Source organism: Melozone crissalis, unplaced genomic scaffold (assembly GCF_028551555.1).
Source record: "Melozone crissalis strain CALT ecotype California unplaced genomic scaffold, PUWL_Pcris_2 ptg000013l_1, whole genome shotgun sequence".
Lineage (NCBI taxonomy): Eukaryota > Metazoa > Chordata > Aves > Passeriformes > Passerellidae > Melozone > Melozone crissalis.
This window is the reverse complement of record NW_026535791.1, coordinates 44,138,680-44,160,407: the sequence shown is the minus strand read 5'-3', so window position 1 is coordinate 44,160,407 and position 21,728 is coordinate 44,138,680. Positions and strand designations below refer to the sequence as shown.

The 21,728-nt window shown below is 36.1% G+C and overlaps 1 protein-coding gene across 1 annotated transcript in view; it reads left to right on the top strand.

The window, feature by feature from the left end:
• The window catches only part of VWA3B (von Willebrand factor A domain containing 3B), a 58,955-nt gene that overhangs the window by 19,624 nt on the left and 17,603 nt on the right, over window positions 1-21,728 (top strand). Inside the window, exons 9-20 of the mRNA XM_054271876.1 lie at window positions 5,678-5,794; window positions 7,520-7,716; window positions 8,344-8,498; window positions 10,227-10,365; window positions 11,858-11,989; window positions 15,052-15,150; window positions 16,126-16,308; window positions 17,673-17,800; window positions 18,867-18,973; window positions 19,628-19,804; window positions 20,598-20,634; window positions 20,756-20,912. Coding sequence (XP_054127851.1) covers window positions 5,678-5,794; window positions 7,520-7,716; window positions 8,344-8,498; window positions 10,227-10,365; window positions 11,858-11,989; window positions 15,052-15,150; window positions 16,126-16,308; window positions 17,673-17,800; window positions 18,867-18,973; window positions 19,628-19,804; window positions 20,598-20,634; window positions 20,756-20,912 — 1,628 coding nt within the window. The remainder of the gene's footprint in view (window positions 1-5,677; window positions 5,795-7,519; window positions 7,717-8,343; window positions 8,499-10,226; window positions 10,366-11,857; window positions 11,990-15,051; window positions 15,151-16,125; window positions 16,309-17,672; window positions 17,801-18,866; window positions 18,974-19,627; window positions 19,805-20,597; window positions 20,635-20,755; window positions 20,913-21,728) is intronic.

Genomic DNA, 21,728 nt, shown 5'->3' with positions numbered 1-21,728 from the left:
GGGGGCATTAGTGTTGCCTCAAAGGCAGAACAGTGTTATCCTCTTCTCACTGTTAGGGAATGTGTGGCATAAGGTGGATTTGGTGTCTCATGTAAGGCTGTTTGTCAGTCTTGGACTGAGTGGCCCATATTTGGGTTGTAATCAAGTTTCTTGCATACTAATCTATCCTTCACTAGGATCATGATTATAACAGCCCAAGAGAAAGAACAATTGTGAGGGCCAGAAATAAAGAAGTGAGGTATCACCTGCTTTTTGGAGTCATGAAAGGACACTCATGGCTCACCCATGCAGAGTTTAGAAACCAACAGCAGAGTGTGCTTCAAAACGCTGTCGTTTCATACTAATGCAGAGCAGTATAATGATTGCCTTCAGTCTGCTGTGAGTGCTTTCTTGCTGTACCACATTTGGGGGTGTGCATGGGGGGAGCTGCCTCCCTCTTCCCCTGGGGCAGTCAGCCTGTTTCAATAGACGAGCCTAGAGCTCCTGTATGACTGAAATTACTTCCTCACCACTGTTTCTAAAGCTGAAGGCTGAATAGCTTTAATCACTCAAAAGGGCAGTAATCCCCTTGAAGTGCATTGTCAGTTGTGTCTTATTGCTATTATGGAGTAGAATTTACACATTAAAAAGGAACACAATTAGCTTTCTGCATTTACTGGGTATTACAAGCACAGCTGTGACATCACTGGCAGCCAATTGGAGTGTTTCAGTCATATGCAGAATCTTAAGTCCTTTCAGAAAAGAAAACACATTGAAGACATTATTCTGGTCTGTGTCTGATTTCTCTTGTTTCAGAGACTCCTTCAAGGGCGTAGTAATAAGGCAATAAAAATAAAAGTGTTGGTTACTCACTAATGGGCTCTGAAACTGGTTCTTGGATATGTGGCATAAACTACGCAAGGAAATAAATAGAGAATGAACCAGAGATTTAATCCTCCAAATGTGGTGTTCCTAAAAACTAAAAGGAGGCACAGGAATATTTTGATTATGCTCCTTTTTGCACCACAAATGCAACATCTGGAGGGTGAAACTCATAACCATGTTATATGGACTGGAAAAGCTGTTTTAGCGACATCTGATAGTTTCTGGGTATCCACTGAATATCAGCATTTTGCAAATACTGGATACTTTATGTTGATTCCTTTTCATCTGCCTAACAAAACAAGTCAGAACTATTTAAAATTTTAGATAAGAGCTCAATTCTCCCCTCTTTTGCATCTTGAGTAGACATTTGGAAAGCAAGTGTGATAAACTAACAATTTTTTGACACTCATTTTGAGTAGGTGCTCAAGATCAAAACAGGTGTAACTCATTAAAGAATTAGGGTCCTTTTGCTGGCAGCCTCAGATTTACTTTTGGCAGAGAAATGCTTTTACATAAAGTCTTATTTCACCAATGTGATTATATCTCCTCATCCAGCACTAATTTTCCTGTTATCACTTCTGCCTACATTCTTTGTGCAGTTTATTCATCTGTAAAAAGCTGTAGAATAAAGCAATCTTGTTATGTAGTTAAATTTATAAGTGGAAAGGAGGTGACATTTAAGTTGGAAGTCGAAGACAAGGAAGGCAAGGAATGGTGGAAGCTGTGAAGAAAAGATGTTTTTCTGAAAAAGGGCACATTCGTGTCATCTGCTTGGAGTAAAGGGTTATAAGTGCTACATAGTGCTTGAAAAGCAGCAGTGCTTTGAACTAGATCCTAAAATGAATAGAGGATCCTTGGTGGCTGACACAGAAACAGTAAATTTCCGTGTAGTGGTGTCTGTGTGGTGGAATAGATGAGCTGGCAAGTGTAGAGAAAATGCAAATGGACTGAAATCAGGATTTTACTGATGTGATAAATCCAAAGTGTCTGACCTCCTTGTGAGCAATATAAGGCTCTGTTCTTAGATGTGCTTGATTTTTCACATGTGGGGAAATATGATAGGGAATATTTCAGGTTATTGTGTGTAAAAAAGGAAAGCGTAAGAGTGTCATTCTCCTGTATGACATTGAAGTCAATGAACTCTGCGCTGTTTATGTACACTGACATGGGAAAGATTGAACCCTCCCTTTGGAGAGCCAGAATAATGACTGAAGAGTGGCTACTTTTCCTAGAAGCTGTAGCAAAGATCATTGCCTCTGCTTTTTTCTTGCATGTGCTTTGTTCTAGTTTTAGCAGCCTAACCTTGGCCTGGCAGATCTCTTTGCTAATGTGTAGAGAATGATGCAGATAGTTGTTTTGTGATTCCACATGGGATACAAAGTTCATTTACTTTGTCCATTTGCCCAGTGGAAAAGGGGCAGGATTTGTCTGCAGTGAGTTTCAGTGCTGTTTGACCTGGCAAGTATGCAGGTAAAAGCTGTGGACTACCCTCTTACACCTCTTTGTGCCTCCATTCATCCCCCTCTAAGTGGAGATTTTAAAAATCAATGCTTAAGGGTATATTGCTGTGTTCTGCTGCCACGTGGAGGCTGAGAAAGGGACTGGCAGTGAAGAAAATAAATTTCCCCATCTTCCCTTGCCAACAAATTTTTTTCATTTCATTATATTTGCATTTAATTTGCATTTGCATTTGCATTTGCTTCCATGGTTTAAGTCAGATATTCAGACAATTAAGAAATGCTTCTGTTTTCCATGATTTGCTTTTGTATTGGTATTTGCTTCCTGTTTCAAAGATATTGTAGGTATTTTGGATATTTTGTAGGTTGTTTGGTTGTGGTTTTTTTTTTTTTTCCAAAGCAGGATTATTTCATTAGCAATATGGAAATCAGATTGGTTACAGTGACTTGTAAAACTGGGTGAGTTTGTTTGTGGGGAGGTACATGTGGAAAAGCTGCTTCTTTTGAGATTGTCTGCCAGTTAAATAACTGGGAAATGGAAATGAGGGCAGTTATGAGTTTCCGTGTACACGTGCAAGTGTGGTTGTGTTTTTGCTTAGGTCTAACATCTTGCTTCTCAGTTCATGGGAGTCAGCAAAATGCTTCTGCCCCTTGCCACAGGCTCTCCCCACAACCTTCCTCATCCTCTTCCTCTTTCCTAGGCCCTCCCTTCTGCAGAGCAGAAACGCCTTTACCTGTGGGCAGGGCACTCCTGGAACGTTACCCAGGGTGAGGTTCTCTGCAGGGTCAGGATGGCTTTGGGGAGAACCAAGGGAAGCTGACTGCACTTGGCCCAGGCTGGACATGTGCAGCAGGGTGTTCAGGCCAGTCCCCTTGTGTGTGACTGGAGGCCACCCTCCTGCCATTGCAGTGGGGTGGGTTTTGAATGACCTCTGGGGAGGTCCCCAGAGGTCTGGCTCTTACACTGCCCCCCAGAGCAGCTGGGAAGGTGCTTCATGGCAGGAGGAGCCAGGAGTGCCCTTTCTCTCCCTGGATAAAGTAATTTTTTAAGACAAGATGATGCCTGAGACATGGGTACCTGAATGTGTACAAGAGACAGTGGCTTGGAGTGGTTGTGAACTGCACCCTCCAGAGGGGTGACTTTCTTTGGTTGGTGGTCCCCCAAAAATGGCACATCTGAGGTTGAGCAGAGGGAATTTAAACAAAATGAGGTTCATGCTTTCTTGATCATTTACCAGAGATGTGCTTTGAGGGATGGGCCACAGCTGAGAGCCACATCCAGAAGATGCTATGCTTTGCATGTAGATTTTGATTTTGGGGGTTCCATTTTGAAAGACACAGGCCACTCCTTAGCTGCAGGGGAAAAGAGGCTGAGGCAGAGGTGCAGTTGAGCTTCCTGTGTAGAGAAAGAAAGCTGCTATGGATATCACTGCTTGCAAGCTTCTGTCCCAGTTGAATCCCGGAAAAGTGTTGTTGAAAAAATGTTTTAAGCAGCTGGAATTTTACAATGTGCAGTTCTTGGTGCCTGCATTTGTCCTGCGTAGCAAGTGACATTGAGCACACTTGCTTTGGGAAGGCATGCTGTGCTACAAGCATAAATGAGGAAAAAATATCTTCTCATGTAATACCAATTCAATTCACCTATCTTAATGGGGACAGTAACAATAATCCTGTAAAACTGATGAGTCCATATCATTAACTTAAGAGGAAATGAAGCAACACAATGATATAATTGTTATTGATTTAGAGGTAGTTAAGTTTCTTTAAATATTTCTTTAAATATTTTCAAATTATTAAAAATATTTTAAAATGTTAACATATTCATAAAATTAAATCTGGATGACAGTAATTGACAGCTTGTGGAGGATATCCAGATTTATTTGGAGACAGCACCACTGGAATTGCATTCTTAACAGCCTTAAAGTTAGAACTATGTTCATGTGTGGTGTGAATCCATGTGTTTTCATTTCTGGGGAGAGATTGCTTATAAAATAAAAGTAGAATTCTTTCTGAAATATTTGATGGGAATATTTTTCTTAAATTTAACAGGTAATGATTACAGACTGAGGGGGATTTTTAATTCCCTTTTGTGTTTTATGTTGTGGAATGATCTGCCTTACTGAAGCTTTTTGTGATTTAGGAAATGTTGATCTTTGTTCTAATGGCTGCAACAGATGTTTTGAAATGCAGGAACGTCCCAGGAGATGGCAGTGTACAATAGCAGAATTCAAAATATTTGTTGGAATCTGAAAACATTTCACAATTAAAATCGAGTTATTATTTGTATAATTTTATTATTTTTAGTATTAGTATTGGTATTATTTTTTTCAGAAAGTTTATCAAAGAACTGGCAACCTGCTTTAGTAGATAAATTTTCATATGTTATCTTTCATACAGTGAACCATCACTGAATATTAGCTGAACCACTGGATGGTAAGATATAGTTTGCCTTGTTCAGCATTTTTATGTGCAATTCATTAATAGGCTTTGATCTGCAATAGTTTGTAACCTGTATTTGTGGTTAGGATAGTTGATGATTCAGCGTCTTTTAGATTTTTACTCTAACACTGCACACAGTTTTTCTGCATTGTCCAATATTGCAGTTTAAAATCTGAGAGTAACTTAACACATTTTTAATAGCAATCCTACTGCTTAGGTATACAAGGTGTCTCAATTTTAGTAATTTATTTTATGAAATAAATAAGCCTTTTATTATTTTCATCAAGAAAGACATATCTGTTGAAATTGAGAAAACCTTGTCTCAATTCCAGTTTTGGATCTTTCTAATTATTTTTGAAAATATAGCTAGGTAGTAATTTTTTTTGGTAACATTTGTTTATGACTGTTGAAGATTGTTGGGAGGAAATTAAATTTATCTTTAGCAAAATTTAATTAGATAGTCATCAAGGAAAGAAGATTTAAATAAAATTAATTATGTACTTTAGGATGTAGAAAGAGTCAAAACTGTCTTCTCTTTAAAATGTCAAAACTGGGTTTACTCTTTCGAGCCAAGTTTTGCAATAAAGTCCAGGGGGCAACAAGTGAATTTCGTTGTGGATTTTCCTTATTATTTCCAAGAGTGTTAAAATGTATTTGCTTCCACTGTGGGAACAATCTGTGGCCAACTTTGGAGGTTAGTTCCAATATGCTAAGCACCTCTCATATCCTGGAGCCAGGTTTGAGTCTTTTTTTTTGAAGTCTGTCCGGGAACAGGATTTGTCATTGCAATGGGACCTCAAGAAAACAAGGTTATATGGCAAGTTCTGGGTATACCAATGACTTTGTTGTGATTGAGGAGTTACAAAAAGCTGAAATTGTATAAAAATGTGAAGTTCTATTTATTATTTCTGTTGCAGTGGCTGGTGTCTGTGAAGATGTGTTTTTGATCTGGAAAGAGCTGGAGGAAGCCAAGAGTACAGTGACACAAGTTCAGGAAATCTTATCAGAATCTGACCAATCTGCTTCTCAAGATGGTATAATTTATGTTTCTTTCATAAGAAATACAGCTACCATTGTATTAGTGATCAACATCTTTTTGTGAACAGTTTTGATTGCACATGAGTTTGAGGATGATTTTCTCCAAAATGCCTGTGGACTGGGTATAGTACCTATGTGTCTATATAGCACTGTAATAGTTATCTAAACTTAGGATTGCTTAAAACTTTCTAGTACAAATTTCTGTTTACTATGGTTTAAGCTTGCTAAAGTTTAGCAGCTCAGGCTGAAACACAGTTTTAGTTTACCAGTGACTAGGTTTAGAAGTTACCTGGATTTTAGGATATGGAAATTATTTCGGGGTTTTTTTGTGATCTCTTCCTGTCTGCCTGAACCAATAAATCTTCAGTTTTTTCTGCACAGTGCTGGTGAAATACCTTATCCCTCTCCTATCACAGTCTTCTTGGGATAGCCTCCAACCTGGTAGCTAGTTCATTCCACATAAAGGGAAGAAGCAGAGGGGTTGCATTTTTGTCAAGGGCAGAGATCTGAAAACTATTCAGAAGAAGCACTCTGACAACTCCTGTCTTAAGAAACATAGAGGAACACCTACATTTTTTCTTCCAACCCATAGTTTCTGCCATTATGTTTGGCCTAGAACATGACTCATTTGTTGTTCTGTGCATACTGATTGGATTGAGCCCTGTTGGAGAGAGAAGTGTAGCTGGTTTCTGAAGTTCTGCTCTGGAAGGCTTTAACAAGGGACAGTGAGAAGCTACTCAGTCCTGCAAAAATGGAGATGCTCTATGTAAAGCATGTGGAAGAAAGAAAACAACAGTTTTCTTTTCAAAACTGTGTGAGCACATTTGTGACAGTTGTTCTAAGGACCACAGGCAATCATAAAGCAAAGTTTTCCACATGAACAGACTCTGATTGTGCACCTGCCCTGATGCAGGCTCATCTCGGTGTGTGTAAGGGCAGTAGATGCCTCCATAGGTTTATTTACAGGCTCAGGATCTCACTGGTGTGGTCACTGTAGCTGCATCTAAACTGAGTAGACCTTTATACCATCTTGGTCTACCAGAATTAAATAGTAACAAAATAAATTCACCCTGCTATGGGACCCACTGCCTTGTCATTTGGTCTAGGAGTGGTTTACTGGGATAGTGATGAGTCAATGAATAATCCTGAATCCTATTACTTTATGTATGTTATCTGTATACTATACTGGTGTCCAGAGTTGTGCAGGTCCCTAACTTAAGATAGTCCTTAGAAAATGTGTGAAACAATATGACATTGTAGTTTGCCTTTTACTTTAAATAGCCATCTCTAAACAGATTATTGTTATGCTCTTGACTGTATTTTCAATTATATCTTCTGTTGTTTCATTTTCTCAAATGAATCTCCTTGAAGTTAGACATTTTATTCAGGATTACTTTCTGGCATTTTGTAATTCAGCTACTAAGAAAATTTGTTTTATATGTTGATCCTCTCGCTATTTATTGTCTTTGCTCCCTGTCTTTTGGTGGGTTTTTTTTCCAATTACAAAAAAATTTGTTGCAGTGAGTTTTCTGATAAGAAAAAAACCCACAGCCAAAGTACAGACTATTAAAAATCACTCAGAAATATCTGTTTGCTCCAATGCTGTCAGAATAAGTAGAACAAGTTTGAAAATTTTGATTCCAGTATCAGTCTGGTTTTGAAAATAGCTTATCCAAAATGAACCCTGTTATATAGGAGATTGTGTTTATTTTCTTTATTAGCAGACAAAGGTGATCATCCATTATCAAAACATATAACTGATGAATATTTGACTTCTGAGAAGTGGTTGCAGACGTATGGCTTGAAAGCTCAGAAGCTCACACTGTATGATGCACTTGCTGATAGTGTTTTTCACCATGTAGAGGGGCCTGTTGACATAAACACGAAACCAGAGGATGAATGGTCACAAACTGATGCTGTGAGTATTGTTCATTTTCTCTCATGTCCTATGAGTTGCTTATTTTTAATTTTAAAGCTTGAAAACTTGGTTGATGGATAAATTGATAATATAGTGTATGGCGTTGTTGTTTTGTATTTTTTTGTTAAAATCAGATTATTAATTATTGAGACAGAATAACAATGTCTCAAAGAGCTTTTTGAGAATGACTGCTTTCAGGACTCCTTGCTGGTTCACATACATTCTAAAAGGAAGAATCAGGACTGGCTTAATCAATGCCTTGGTTTTCTTTGTATTTCTGTGGGCTGGGGCAAAGATTTCATGTTATCTTTAGAGGGTGTGTTAGTCTCAGATGCTGCAGTGTCCTCTAGTTTGTTAAGAAAATTTGGATTAATTTGTCTTCTATTTGTTTTTCTCAAGCTTTACTATTGACTGTTTGGTAAGCTTCTGGTTTTTGCTAGCTGCAAGAATAAAACCACTTTCTATTGAATCTTTATAGGAGCAAATTCTGTGAACACCATATCCTATGTTTATTTCTACTCCTGTTCATGTGCAACAAGCATGTATCTTTGAAGTTTGTTCCCCAAATATCAAAGGCACTGCAAAATAATATGTTTTCCATATGAAACGTGTTTTTCTGTTCTGTAGGAGACAAAGAGGAAGATAATTCATGCAAGATACTGTGACAAGTTTGTACATACCCTCTGGAAAGATGGATCTGTAGTTCATGTATATGTTACTACAGAGCAGTATAAGCAGTACAAAGAGAAAATGAGGACAGCTCTCAGACAAGTGGAAGGAAGGTTTGTGTTCTTTCACATAAAATCAGTTTGATCACTTTACATGAGTGTTGAAAAGTTTGACATTTACTGTCATAATAAGTTGAAGTGGTTGGTAAACTGACAGCAGCAGTACTAAGTCAGAAGTCTATTTTAAATCAGAATCTTGTATGTTGGGTTTCTTAGTAGCCATAGAAGAAAACTGATTGAGATTTTGAACTTTTGTTTTCCTTCTGAAACACAGGTGTGAAAGTCAGTCTGCACATTATTTGAATTACTGCTAAAAGTGCCAAAAAGTATTTGGGCTATAAGGTGGCAGACAACTTCAAGAGTCATCAATAAAACTTAGTAAACATTCATCTTGTGTACCTAGGATGCTTTGTGACACCAAGAAGCACAGCTTGGCTTGTGCCTGTACTGATGGTGGTTATCTGCCCTTTTGTAATTTTGTGTTAAAGACAAGTTTGAACAGTCTAGATCAGAGTCAGTAATGCACCTGATCACAAGTTCACTGCTCAAACTAGCTGTGTAATTTACATTTCTTCAGCCATATGGACACTTAGGTTTTACATGACATCTACAAAATAATAGGTAGTCTAAGGAAAACCTATTGTAGAACAGAAAAAAAAAATGCCCTCTGGTTTGTATATTAGGACAACAAGATGCCTCACTGAAAAAAGAAGGATGTGAACCTTTATATTATTGGTGAATTTTTAATTTTGTTTCTCCTTTCCAGCCAAAAATATAACAATCTGATTATATTTAGCAAGGTCAAACAGAGTTGTGTTATTCCTTCTAGTTTACCTTCATATTACTGTATTTAGGATAACAATTACATACTGTCAAAGGAAAATTTGAGATAAGGAATTGTGGTGAGCATGAATTTTTGAAATCCAAATCAAGATTGCTGTTTTGAATGTTTCATCTGAATGTTAAAAAGTCTTGGTAGACCTCATCAAACACTTTGGGTGAAATAAGTAATGACAAAATATATATCAGTAGCTACTGTAGCAGTATCCTTTTATTTCCATGTTAGAACTTTTTTGAAACCTTCTGTGGAGATGTATATTTTTCCCAGGGCCATGATGTTCCATGTGTTAAATGTCTCTGTTTGAGTGTAGATAAGTATTGTATGACTCCCAAGGGAAATCAGATTTGGACTTGCTGCATCCATTACCGAGGAAATGTTCTTGTGGAGAGCAGTATGTGTGCATGTATTTAACTGGCTGGCACATCCCAGTCCTGTTTAAAATGTAAATCAAACTCTGTATTTAAGGCTCAAGGTCCACAAACCATTGAAGCATCTGTGTTATATTAAGGCTCTTTGAAGTGCTTAAGTTCATTGGAGAAGAGATTCTCAAGTGGTTTCCTGAGAAGGGAGCCATAGTAATATAGGCTTAAATGATTTACTGAGATGAGTCTGGAAAACAGATACAGGGACCATGGTTATACCGCTTGTTCCATGTTGCTTCCACGTTGGATTTCCCAGCCCAAACTACCTGATACCTGACTTTAGAAAGGTGCTGTACTGTTTTCTATTGAAATAAAAAACTAATAAAAACCTAAAAATGTCTTGTGATGTAGGGACAGGGGACTGATTCATCAAGGGCTTCTGACAGTCATACAAACAGGTCCTTTGGGAAAGAGAATAAGAAGTATGGCAGTGACAAAAAGATCCTACCTTTCAGATTCTGATACACAGAGCTCCAAAGATGTTACAGAACAGGTTTTGATTTTTTTTTCCTCCCCCAGGATTAAGTGGCTTCAACAAGGAAGCAGAGGGCTTTTTGGGAATGTGTTTGAAGATGATATCTGTATTCTTATTGATACATCCCAGTCTATGAAAAACAAGCTGCCACTAGTGAAGGAAAAAATATTTCAGCTAATGCAGGTATGATAAAGGGATGACTCTGAAGGCTGAGGAACATTTTAGAGTAAACTGATCTTTTCTGGATAGTTGTTACTCTACTTTTTCTTTATTTTTAAAATTATTTTTGAAAACAGCAGCTTTATAAAAATATTTAGATTTTTCTTCATGTGCTCATTTTTTAATTAAGAATTTATATTTTCCCCTCATTTATACAACTATTTGAAAAAAGCAAGAGAAAATATTAAAAATTAAAATTGCTTAAGTCATTCTTTCCCTCAAGCCGCATCACTTCTAAAGAAAAGAAAAACAAGCCAACTAAAAAGCAAACAACAACAACAGCAAAAAAAGCCAGACCAAAAACAAGCTATGCAATGAAACGCCTTTCAGCGTTCTCATTTTCACTTTTAAGCAGTGTCATTCAATTCCATTGGCTTGTTGTGATTTGTAATGAGTGTTCTAGATTCACTTTCATGCTTCTGCAATAGAGGGTGTAGAATGCTTTGGACTTCCTTGCATTTTACAGTGACTCAGAACTTTGCCCAGGGACTGGCAAAGTGCAGGAGTACCTCAAAAGCTGTGAGTACTGGGAGACACACCTAAGAAAGGATTGTCTTGTCTACAATGATGTCACCTAAGCCTAATTAATATTTCAGAGACATGATTAATTTTAAATTTCTTTAGTCCTAAGAGAAGTAAGTGAGATGAAAATTCAGTCTGGCATTGATAGCAATCATTGGTAGGACTAAAAAATTGAAAGTATGACAGAGAGATTTTTGAGCTAAGTGCTCAAGTCATGGGACCTAGTATTTTGTGGTCCTCTAAGCAGATCAGCACTAGAAATATCTTAGATACTGTGCCAGAAGGTTTCTGCAGGAAGCTGCACACAAATTATGATGAAAAGGAAGCAAAGACTTCAGGCTCTGAAAGTTTGTACTTGCTTGCACAAATCTTCCCTAACATAACTTCTGTCCAAAAGTAGCTTTAGCAAAGTCTTGATTTTCTCCTGCTGTCCTAGTTCTCCTTGCCAGTGCTCTTTATATGATTCTTGTTCTCCTCCTCTAAATGATATCTTACTTTCTTTCTGATTTCAATTTCCTCTGGTAAGCAGTGATAATCTCTTCCTTACACCACTGATCATATCCAGTTTCATTTCTCTTTCATGCCCTCCTACACATTTGCTGTTTAAATTGTTTGAGAAATATGAGTGTATGGAGACTTACTTTGGGAATTTCAAGCAATCTTAACAGTTGAAAGTAATACGTGTCTCTGGCTTTGTATGTCTCTATGGACACCATATCTTTTAATATTGTTACAATAATCATATTCAAATATCAACATATTTCAATAATAATAATAACAATAGTAATAATAATAAAATAATATGTTATCATAATTTATTGCAATAATATAATTAATTCTATAATAATTAAAATAATTGCTATTACTCAGTATTTCAAGATACAAGTATTCTTTCTTTTAATAGTAGGTAAAATTCAGATGCTGTGTCTTGCAGGAGCAACTGAGACACAAGAAGAGATTTAACTTCGTGAAATTTAGTGCCCAAGCAGTGGCATGGCAAGAGAAACTTGTTGAGGTTAATGAGGAAAATTTGCAAGATGCTTGGCTTTGGATAAAAGGGCTTGAGGTGATACAGCAGCTAATTATTACAAAGAGTTTGTAATAAAGTGTGTTTGTTTCTTTATTTTTTCAAAGTTGTGTATGTTTCTCCACTTTCTGTATGACTGGGGTATTTTGCATAGACTGTCTTTGACTTGAGTAAGCTAACAATATAGATGATGGATAAAATTAAGTAGATCTGAATACAATGTGTTTTTCAGGTATAATAATCCTTTAACAATGGACCTGTTTAGGAAATCATATTAATTCCACTTGCTGCCTGCTATGTTTAGTAGCCAAAATGTGAGCATTGGCCAATTTGACTTCCCTAGGAATCCTGTAATCACTCAGACCCTGCTTTTAAATTTGTCATTCTTGCTGCAGGTCTGCTGCATGGATGAGGGGTGTTGCTGGCTAACTTACTGCTCAGAGGTGGTACAGGAGACCAAAACCAGCAAACTGGAAAAGAATTTCTAATCCCTTTTGATGGATAAACAGCTAACTTTAGGTGCCATAGAAACATGAGAACAAACATACTCAGACCAAACATCTATCTACCCAGTATTCTCTCTCTGACAGTGGCCAAAGTCTGAGTGTTTTTCCCTGAAACAAAGCAGAACTGCTGTAGTCAGTCACAGTGATCCACCATATTGTAACTATGAGCAGCTTTAGGACCATTAAATGTGGACAGCAATGTTATTAACACAGGACTAAAAATCAGTCATGCGAAGGTATAGATACATCCCACATTATGTTTTCTAGCACAAACCCCCATGTTCATGTAATAAAACTCCTCAGCATTATGACAGCTCTTCTTCAGCCTTAATATGAGATTCCTGGGCATGAGGAAGTTGGGTAAGCAGCATAGTGCCTCTGAGACTACAAAGCAAGATCAATAACTTGGTATTCTCAGAAAACACTAACAGACCAACACACAGAGAAAAGGAAGTATTATTGTGGCCTCCCTGAGCAGCTGAATACTTGTAACTGAGCTCACTTAGCCTTATTTTGCTGCTCTCCCTAAGGCTTGAAAACTTGTCTCTGCTTAAGTCATGAATATTGTACAGCACTATGAAGGTTCAATAATACTTTGAACTACCATGTTTTGATACCATCTTGTATATGCATTAGTGAATGGCCTTTTCCATCCTTATTCATAAAAATATGAATTTTTGATTATAAATTTCATTCTATATTCAGATCTAGATATTGAAATGGAATAGGAAATGGCACAAGAACAGGCTACTTTCTTTCAGTGATGATATGTGCTGCTGACCTTTTAACCTCTTTTAAGCATTGCAGGCATAAGTCTGAGATCAAAAAGCTGTCTTTGCAGTGAAGGTGAAATGAACAGAGGGTTGCTCTGGAATATTATTCAGAGTAGATCCTTTGGTCCCATTTTATGCTCTTTGGTCCCAAGATTATGAATAAGGAAGCTGAGCTGTAAACAGTAACTAACTGCTCCTTAAAAATCCTTTAAATGTAATGACATCTAAAATTTTAGTGGTAGTACTGTCATATAGTTGAAATATGTCATTGTTGTTTAAACACTGATAAAACTGGTGTTTGTTTGTAACAGTAGCAATTGAGAAACCTAAAATGAACCATAAGGTATGGAGTTATTTTCTTTTAAACGTTTACCACAAGGTACAGGGTTATTTTCTGCACATCATCAGCATCCACCCTATGTTCCCATGATGTAAAAAGAAGTGAAGGAAGCTGTTTTGTTTTAAATCAGTTTGGCCAATTTAAACATGGTAATGAGCGATATGTCGAAAACTTTATAAATACTAAAACATCAGGAGTATTAGATAAATTTAACAACTTTGGCTGGTTATTTCTTATGAGTGGGTACTGATAAGAATTGCTTGTGGGTCAGAAGATAAGACAATTAGGTAGATGAGCTATCACATTGCCTGGCCCGTACACTCTTATGTAGCCATACAGAGTAACTGTCAGAATGTACCTTCTATTCCATTTCACCTGATTTCCTTTGCCCTGGTGGGAAGGACTGGAAGAAATTTTAACACAGGTAATAGGACTGAAGAAATAATTATATCTCTTAGCATATATTTGCATGTATGGATCAATGTTAGATATATATATTTATCTTCTGCAATGCATTATATCCATGGATGCTGAATCTCTTCTTACACCACTACAATCCTCACTGCCCTCCAGAACAGAACTCAGGTGTTATGCAAGCATAAAACAGACTCTTATCTTTTTAGAGGTTTTGCTTTGGTTCCATAAAAGACTAAGACTTGATGAAATGTTTTTTATACTGGTAAACCTTACATGTTCCTTTAGTTTGGAAGGTTTTGTACACAATGTTTGAAAGGTGGACAGCTAAGATGCAAAATGTAGGGCTTAGGTTCCTAAGCCATGAAATGCACTTAATTGAATTTAGTGTAAAAAGAAGAAAGGCAGATCATGATCACTGAGTATGTGAATGACATAGGAAAAGTGCTATTATTACTCCAGTGGAAATTTTTAGTGAGCACAGCATTAGTTTGCTGGGCATGTTTTGTTGCTAACTTTTTTGTGCTAAAGTATAAATGATAATTACATTAATGTGTGAAAGGGGTAGATGGGAGAGAGTCTGGAAAAATATGTTTGGAAAACCAAGAACAGTTTTATTTGGAGAAATAAAATTGTGCAACTCTTTTGAGCAACTTTTGAACTGTTTGATTAAGTAAAATATGTCTTTCAAGGGAGTGTGATGAGTTGGCAAGCAGGAGCATCAGTGGTAAAACGAAGAGAACGCATCTTTTGTCTTACATCTGCCTATCTGTTTATAGTCTTTTAGTGATTGCTTTTGCTTGTACAGCCCAGATTGCTGCTGCCAGCATTTTTCTTCTGTGTGTTTGCATAAGCACTGAATACCAATCTGGTATCAATTTATTTTACATTGACACTTGCTTAGCTTTTGTTAGCTACATGACATAAATGTTTTCACCATTTTATTAGTCATTTTGGTTCTGTATTATCCCTTGAATCAGTACACTGTCGTTATGAATTTAAGAACAGATGCAAAGAATTGTTTGTATTTATAGCTGTTTCTTGGTCTTTTTCTCTTTGGTTTCTTAGGTTGGAAGTTCCACAAATACACTCAAAGCTCTCCAGATTGCTCTTGCTGATACTGACACTCAGGCTATTTATCTCTTGACTGATGGGAGACCTGACCAGGTATTTCAAAATGAGAAAACAGAAAATGCAGAAAAGAGGTGTCAGCAGTTGGAATTATGAGATGAATGTCATACCTGCAGTGCTGAGTCTTGTGGAGTCTCTTGGATGTTTATTGGCCTTGTTTCACAGTTTTTCTAGCTAAGAGCATAAATTAATATTTTACCAAAGAATAATTTGGCTTCCTGTACTACTCATATTCTTATTTTTAATATTTTATTAAGTTCAAAATTAGGGAATAAGTAATTTCTTTTTACCCTATTAATAATGTATTTTATACCTTTTTAACAGTTAAATAAAGGAAATGGCTGATGTTGCTTTTAAGTATTAAAGTTCAACCAACACAAGTATTATATTGCAAACATTACTTAATTTGTCAAGATTTTTGAGTATTTTGAACAACTGAAATGTTATCAGAATTTAGAGAACTGAGTCAATAATTTTTTTCTACCAGATCCTTCAGCATTTTTGGAGATGGTAGATCTACTTTTTCACCTAATATTTATTTCTTTATGGGAGGAGGAAACTAGCTTTCCTATTTTCTCAGCCTCTACTTTGTTTCCTGCTATTGAATTAACTTTTCTTTGAACTAATTCGATTTCTTAAGAAGATCCACACTCATATACTTCCAAAAATGTTTTATATATATCCAGTGATGCTAAACACTAATGTAGTAGTTTAATTTCCTAAACATTAGTAATTTATTTTAAAACTTCAGAAACAAAGAGTACTGATTATATTACAATTTACATCATGTGCCTTAATGCGCTTATCAGTCTTTCAAACACAGTTTTAAATTAGCTCATTTAGCTAATTTCTGATTGAAATAGCAATCTGTATAAAGTGCATACTTTTAACTGTTCTATATCTGTCTCTGAGCAACAGAACAACTGATTAAATTGTTACAAATTCTCCATGCTTTGATGAATATGTTTCTAGATGCCACATTTTTAACATAAAGGTTTTTTTGATTTTCAGCCCCCCCAGATAATTTTGGCTGAAGTCCAACTTCACTGTAAAATTCCCATCCATACTGTATCCTTCAACTGTGATGATGTAGAAGCCAATAAATTTTTGTATGATCTATCTACTACAACACAGGGACGGTTTCATTATTACAACATTTATTTGAATGATCCTGATACTCCAGAGTTTATTTTTGTGAGTATCTGAAAATCAATATATTTGCTGCTTCATGCTACTTTGGAAAGCCACATGACTTGCACTATTGTGATTTCATATTACAATAGATTACTGAGAAAGAGAGGGTAAATCCTAGTCAGATTTGACATGATATGAAAGCAATAATATGATTGTTTTCTGGTAAAATTTTTCTAGACAACATCAAAAAAGGTTAAGTATACTGCAAATTACATTTGTAATGCTATCGTTGCAAACACACTCTCCCTCTCCTGATGACCCCTCTTGAAAACTAAAAGTACATGTAGACCAAATCAGCTCTGGAAGAAACATGTCATCTGTGCTGTTTCAGAAATAAGTTACTGTTTAAAATGAAACATGGTTTGTATCCTGTTAATAAATAAGAGAATGCAGAGCTGAATTTGAATGATAATGATTCTATGGATTTTTGTTACAAGTTTGTTCTGCAGTAGCTGCTTGGGAGAGATCTATGAGAAGTAAAATGACTAGAATAGCAATCATTTATCAAGTGTGACTGAGCAGCTCAACAATCCACAAGAGGAAATTTCTGAATAGACTAACAGAAACACCCATTTGAAACATTCTTGCTTTTAATTAAAATTAGCACTCAGTGAACTAATTGCATATATTTCAGAAATGGTGGTAGTTGAACTACGAGGACAAGACAGTACTGGGAAATTTGAACTTTACAGACACCAATTAGAATGAAGATGTGAAAATAATCCAGCTTTTGAAAAATGTCACTGTACTGGGCAATTTCAGTGATTCTGCTGGTGTGGACTGTGTGACACTGCTCACGTTGAAAAAACGAGGGCCAGAGTCTGTGTTGTACATCTCCAGACATGGACATGGGAGCCTGTGGTCCTGTGGGAGCTGTACAGGGATCATTGTTGGAATTTCCTTCCTGTTTCCTCCTTTAGCCTAAATGATTCCTAGTCAGTTCCAGTGTTCATCTGAAGAGTATGGTTTTTGCTTCCTTGTGCCTGGGAATACAATGTGATACAGCTGAGATCTGTAGAATAACAGGCAATGTACCTTGTATTGTATTTTATTTCTTTGCTTATTTTCTTGCTTGCTTGAAATGATTGGAGCTAGTGACCTCATTACCTTATTCAGAAACACAGCTGTTCATATCTCAAGGGGAACTGGCTAGTAAGGGAATGCTTGCCATTTTCCTAGAAAGGAAGAATAATTTGAAAGGCTATAATGCCAAGCACAAGAGCTTACCTGAAAAAGTATACAAGATTTGGAAGCTGTCCTGAATCATTATTCAGAATTATTATCAGAACTTGCATCATTTCATTTCAGAAATGAAACATATTTTGGAGTAATTGTACTAAAACATTTGATTTTCTTTTTGTTAGAATAAAGACATATATCTTTTGAAAAGAGAAATTGATCAAGGAGAGAAAGATCTAGAGAAAGTGAAGACCTTTCATGAGAAAAGTCTGATGATGAATTCTTATAGTGAAGAAAATTTTCCAGATGATAAGTATGTCCTCATTGTGTTGTTATGTTAATGAGAGATGTGAACGATCTCTTACATTTTTCCTTTTTAAAAGATGTTGTTGCTTTCTTACTCTCAGAGTAATGGAAAAGAAAAATCTGGAAAAAATTAACTAATACTGTGATGCCTGAAACAAAATTATCTCAAATATACCAATAGTCTCAACATATTGCGAATAATTAAAGCAAAGAGGGGAAATGATTTTTTTGTCTCCAACATGTGGTAAAATTGCTCCCTCTGACCTAGAGAATTCATAAAAAATTATTGTCATCTAAGTAGAGCTGCCTTGATACCTCCTTACTAAATGGCTGCTCATTGGAATATGCTGATTGAAACATGAATTATGGACAAATACACTTGTGTATTTATTTATGCAGTGATACTAAAATAATTTAAAAATGCATTAAAAGAAATCAGATTTCTAAGACAGAAATCTATTTAAAACAGTAAAAGAATGAAAATAAAGTAAAAATTATTACAAGTGGACAGTGATGTGTTATGATTTCATGTATGAAAGGGCAGGTAGGATGTCCAGTATGAAAATGTTTTAAGTGCTTATTTCAGAATTTGGATATTATATGTTTTATTAATGCTGGGACATAGATATATATGTGTGTATATATATATGTGCATAGGTATGTATGTGGCAGATATTCTCGTTGCTGATGGTAGTTACTTAGCCCTGGGATTCAAAGTAGCTATTAGAGAGCATTCTGTTCTTATTCCAAATACATGAGTGTTATCCTAAAAGTAATGAACATATTTTAAATAAACTAAGAAATTGCATTTCAAAAATTAAAAAACCTAAGAATATTTTAACCTGCTTTGAGCTTTCCTTTGAAATGCATATTTGTATAACAGAAAATATTTTGCACTGTTCAAAGCATTTTAAATCAGTGTTTAAATTGCCAGAAAACTTCAGTTTAGTGTTATTTAAACTGGTGTTGTATATTTGCAGTAATTTATTTTTGTCACTGACAAGCTGTAATCACAAGCAGACACACTATGTCCCTGTTTCTAAACACATTGAAGAGCTGAGTACTTCTCTCAGGAGTAGGCCATGCTGTGCTTCAGAAGAACCATCAGTGCCATCACATGAGCAAACCAGGCAAAGCACTGCTGCCAGTCCAGCCCAAAGAAAGAAAGCATTATATGCAGGTGAGACTCATATGAGCTGTAATTCTCAGAAGAATTCATTCACTAACTTGAAAAGATTCTGTTGCAAATAGCAAAAATCATCCCTCGTTTTGGGAACAAATTGATAGTTTCCTGACTTAAGTAATCATCATTTTTAAAATCTAAACTTCTCTTCATCACTACTTTTCAGCCATCCTACTTATTTGGTGAAAACAGACAAACAAATGTCTGCTCATATGTGCTTTGTCACAGGCCCTGCCATGAAAAAGTAGCTATTTTAGCAGAATGTTTAGAAAGCTCTGTAAACAGTTTTTTAACAGCAGATATTAAACCCTAATCTCTTTTTATTCTAAGTACATAATTGGCAAGAATGAAGAGGTGATCTATATTTTACCAATTACAGCATTACTTACACTAATGTTTCCCCTTACTACACCCATAATACTACATTTCTCCTGGAAGTGTCCTTTGTATGCAGTCTGAAACTAAATTTACCCAGCTGAAGTAAAATAAACCCTCATCTTTGGGGAAAATACAAAGTACAACTTAGCATTGAAGTAGTTTTCTGCTTGATGTATTGTGTAGGCAGTCACTTAAAAATTGAATGCCAAAGAGGAACTCAAAAATCTGAGCAGTAAGTTAGCTCTTCCTTTCTTTCCCTTTCAACAACTACAGATCAAACAAAGTCAAGTCTGCTGCAATTCCTGAACCGTAGTGTGAAATTTAGGGAAGAAAGCCCAGAGGAAGGAGTGTCTCCAGAGGAAAAGAGTTTTTCTGTCAAAAAGGGTGTGAAATGTCCAACCAATTTCAAAGGCAAGTTGTCAGAACAAGAAGCTCTGACTGGGGAACATGGTAAGGTTTCTCCCATTACATTTGTAACTAGTGGTGCCTCATTTGAGGCAAAGCTGTGGAGATCTGCAGTACAAAGGAGTGAAACTCAACAGAGATAGAGTTGGACATGAAGTTGGGTATTGTGAGAGTGTCCTTACAGCTGTGGCCAGACTCCTGCCAGTTCCCAAACTAGGCTTTTACAACTGGGTTTTCAATGGGACTTAGAAATACATCAGGATAGTATTAATTTCTTTCAGTAATTAGTCCAACTCTGAACTTTATGATACATCTTCTAAGTAATTCTAAAACCTTACCTATGACATTTGAAGATGTTTGACTTTTTTACATTTCAGCATCTTATGTTTAGTTTTTTACATGTCTTTTATAGAGCTTTTCATAGTGGTGTACCTTAAATTAGCTACTCCTGGCCATCTCATTAGTGGTAGTACTTGGTGTTACATCTTGACTTGGGAAGTAAGCTGGGTAATCTATGGTCTTGGTCAAAAATAAATAAACTGGAACAAATTCCAGTTTAAAAAACAAATTGCCTTCCTATTTTATAAATTTCTTCTCTGTCTGATTAGAGCTCATGAGGCATGTAGTAGCACTGTTACTATTGATCATGCACCAGGAAGGCAAGGAAACTAAAACTAATTTTCACTGATTAATTTAGCAGCTGAAATGTTATACAGTTGTGCATGATGCTGCTTGTAGGCTCAAATAAAAAATGATGCTATTATATGGCAACTAATTTAGGCATACTTTGGTGTGCACAAAACCTCTGAGATAACAAAATGCAAATGTTTTCTCTTAGATCTGAAAATGCAGGCTGTGAAAGGGGCATCTGAAAGGTACGTGTGTGCATATATAAATGCACAACAAAATTTAGATTTTACATATTTTCTTCAGTCATTTCAAACCTTTCAAATGTGTTTCTACCTTGAGCTACATCTCACAGTCTCTCTTTTCTAGCTCTCTAGATGTCTCTTCAGCTCTTTGGTTAAAGACCCATGGGTTGGCTGCTAGGAGACTCACCATCATGGATGCCTTAGCTCCTACAACTGTCCTTCACAGTACAAAATACATCCCAGTTCTGGACAAGCATGTGGTTTCTAAAGTATTTGATAAGGTAAAACTTCTATACTGTTTGAAAGCTAGAACAAAATTTGACAGTGTTTTCAAAAGGTTTTTTAAAATTAATCTCTATGAATGTCATAATAACGTTTTCTGGTATTGTAGATTATTGATGTACACTAAATTTGTCATGCATATCTGAATGTTCATTCATGCATCAGCAAGAAGGTAAAACTGATAGTTAGTAGTATGTCTTGCATGCTTTACCCTTAAGTTCTTTCACAGTTACCAGCTGATGTCAATGTGTAACCATTGGGTGTTTGGCAATTTCTTGAGCATTGCATCCTCCACTAATATTTATTAATTCACTGGAGGATGTCTATTCTTCCATAAAATCATCTGGAAAAGGGTACTGGTGCACATTTTGTGGATTTGTGCATTCTCAACTTTTACATGGGACTGCTGAGATATTTTGAAAAGTATTGTCGTTCAGGAATTAAAATTAAATTTTGAGAGCTGTAAGGCAATTGGAAGATTATATAAAATTGTGGAGGAATTTTGTGTCATAAAGTTTAAATTGCTATTCCACTTACAGGAAATCCATTTCATGGTAAATTCCTCTAATTTTTCTTGTGTGATGCATCCTGCCAAATGATGCAGGATGCATCACACAAGAAAAATTAGAGGAATTTGCCTTGGATATGCTGCAGCTCCTTTCAATTAATACAAACTATTTCTTTAAACAATGCTCAAACAGAAAGCTAGCCTTTTTTAAAAGTAATAAAGAAAGAAAAAGGGGATTTTAATAGAATTTTGTATCGATTTAAGTAAAAAATTTATACCAAATGTACACAATTTTACATTTTAAAGT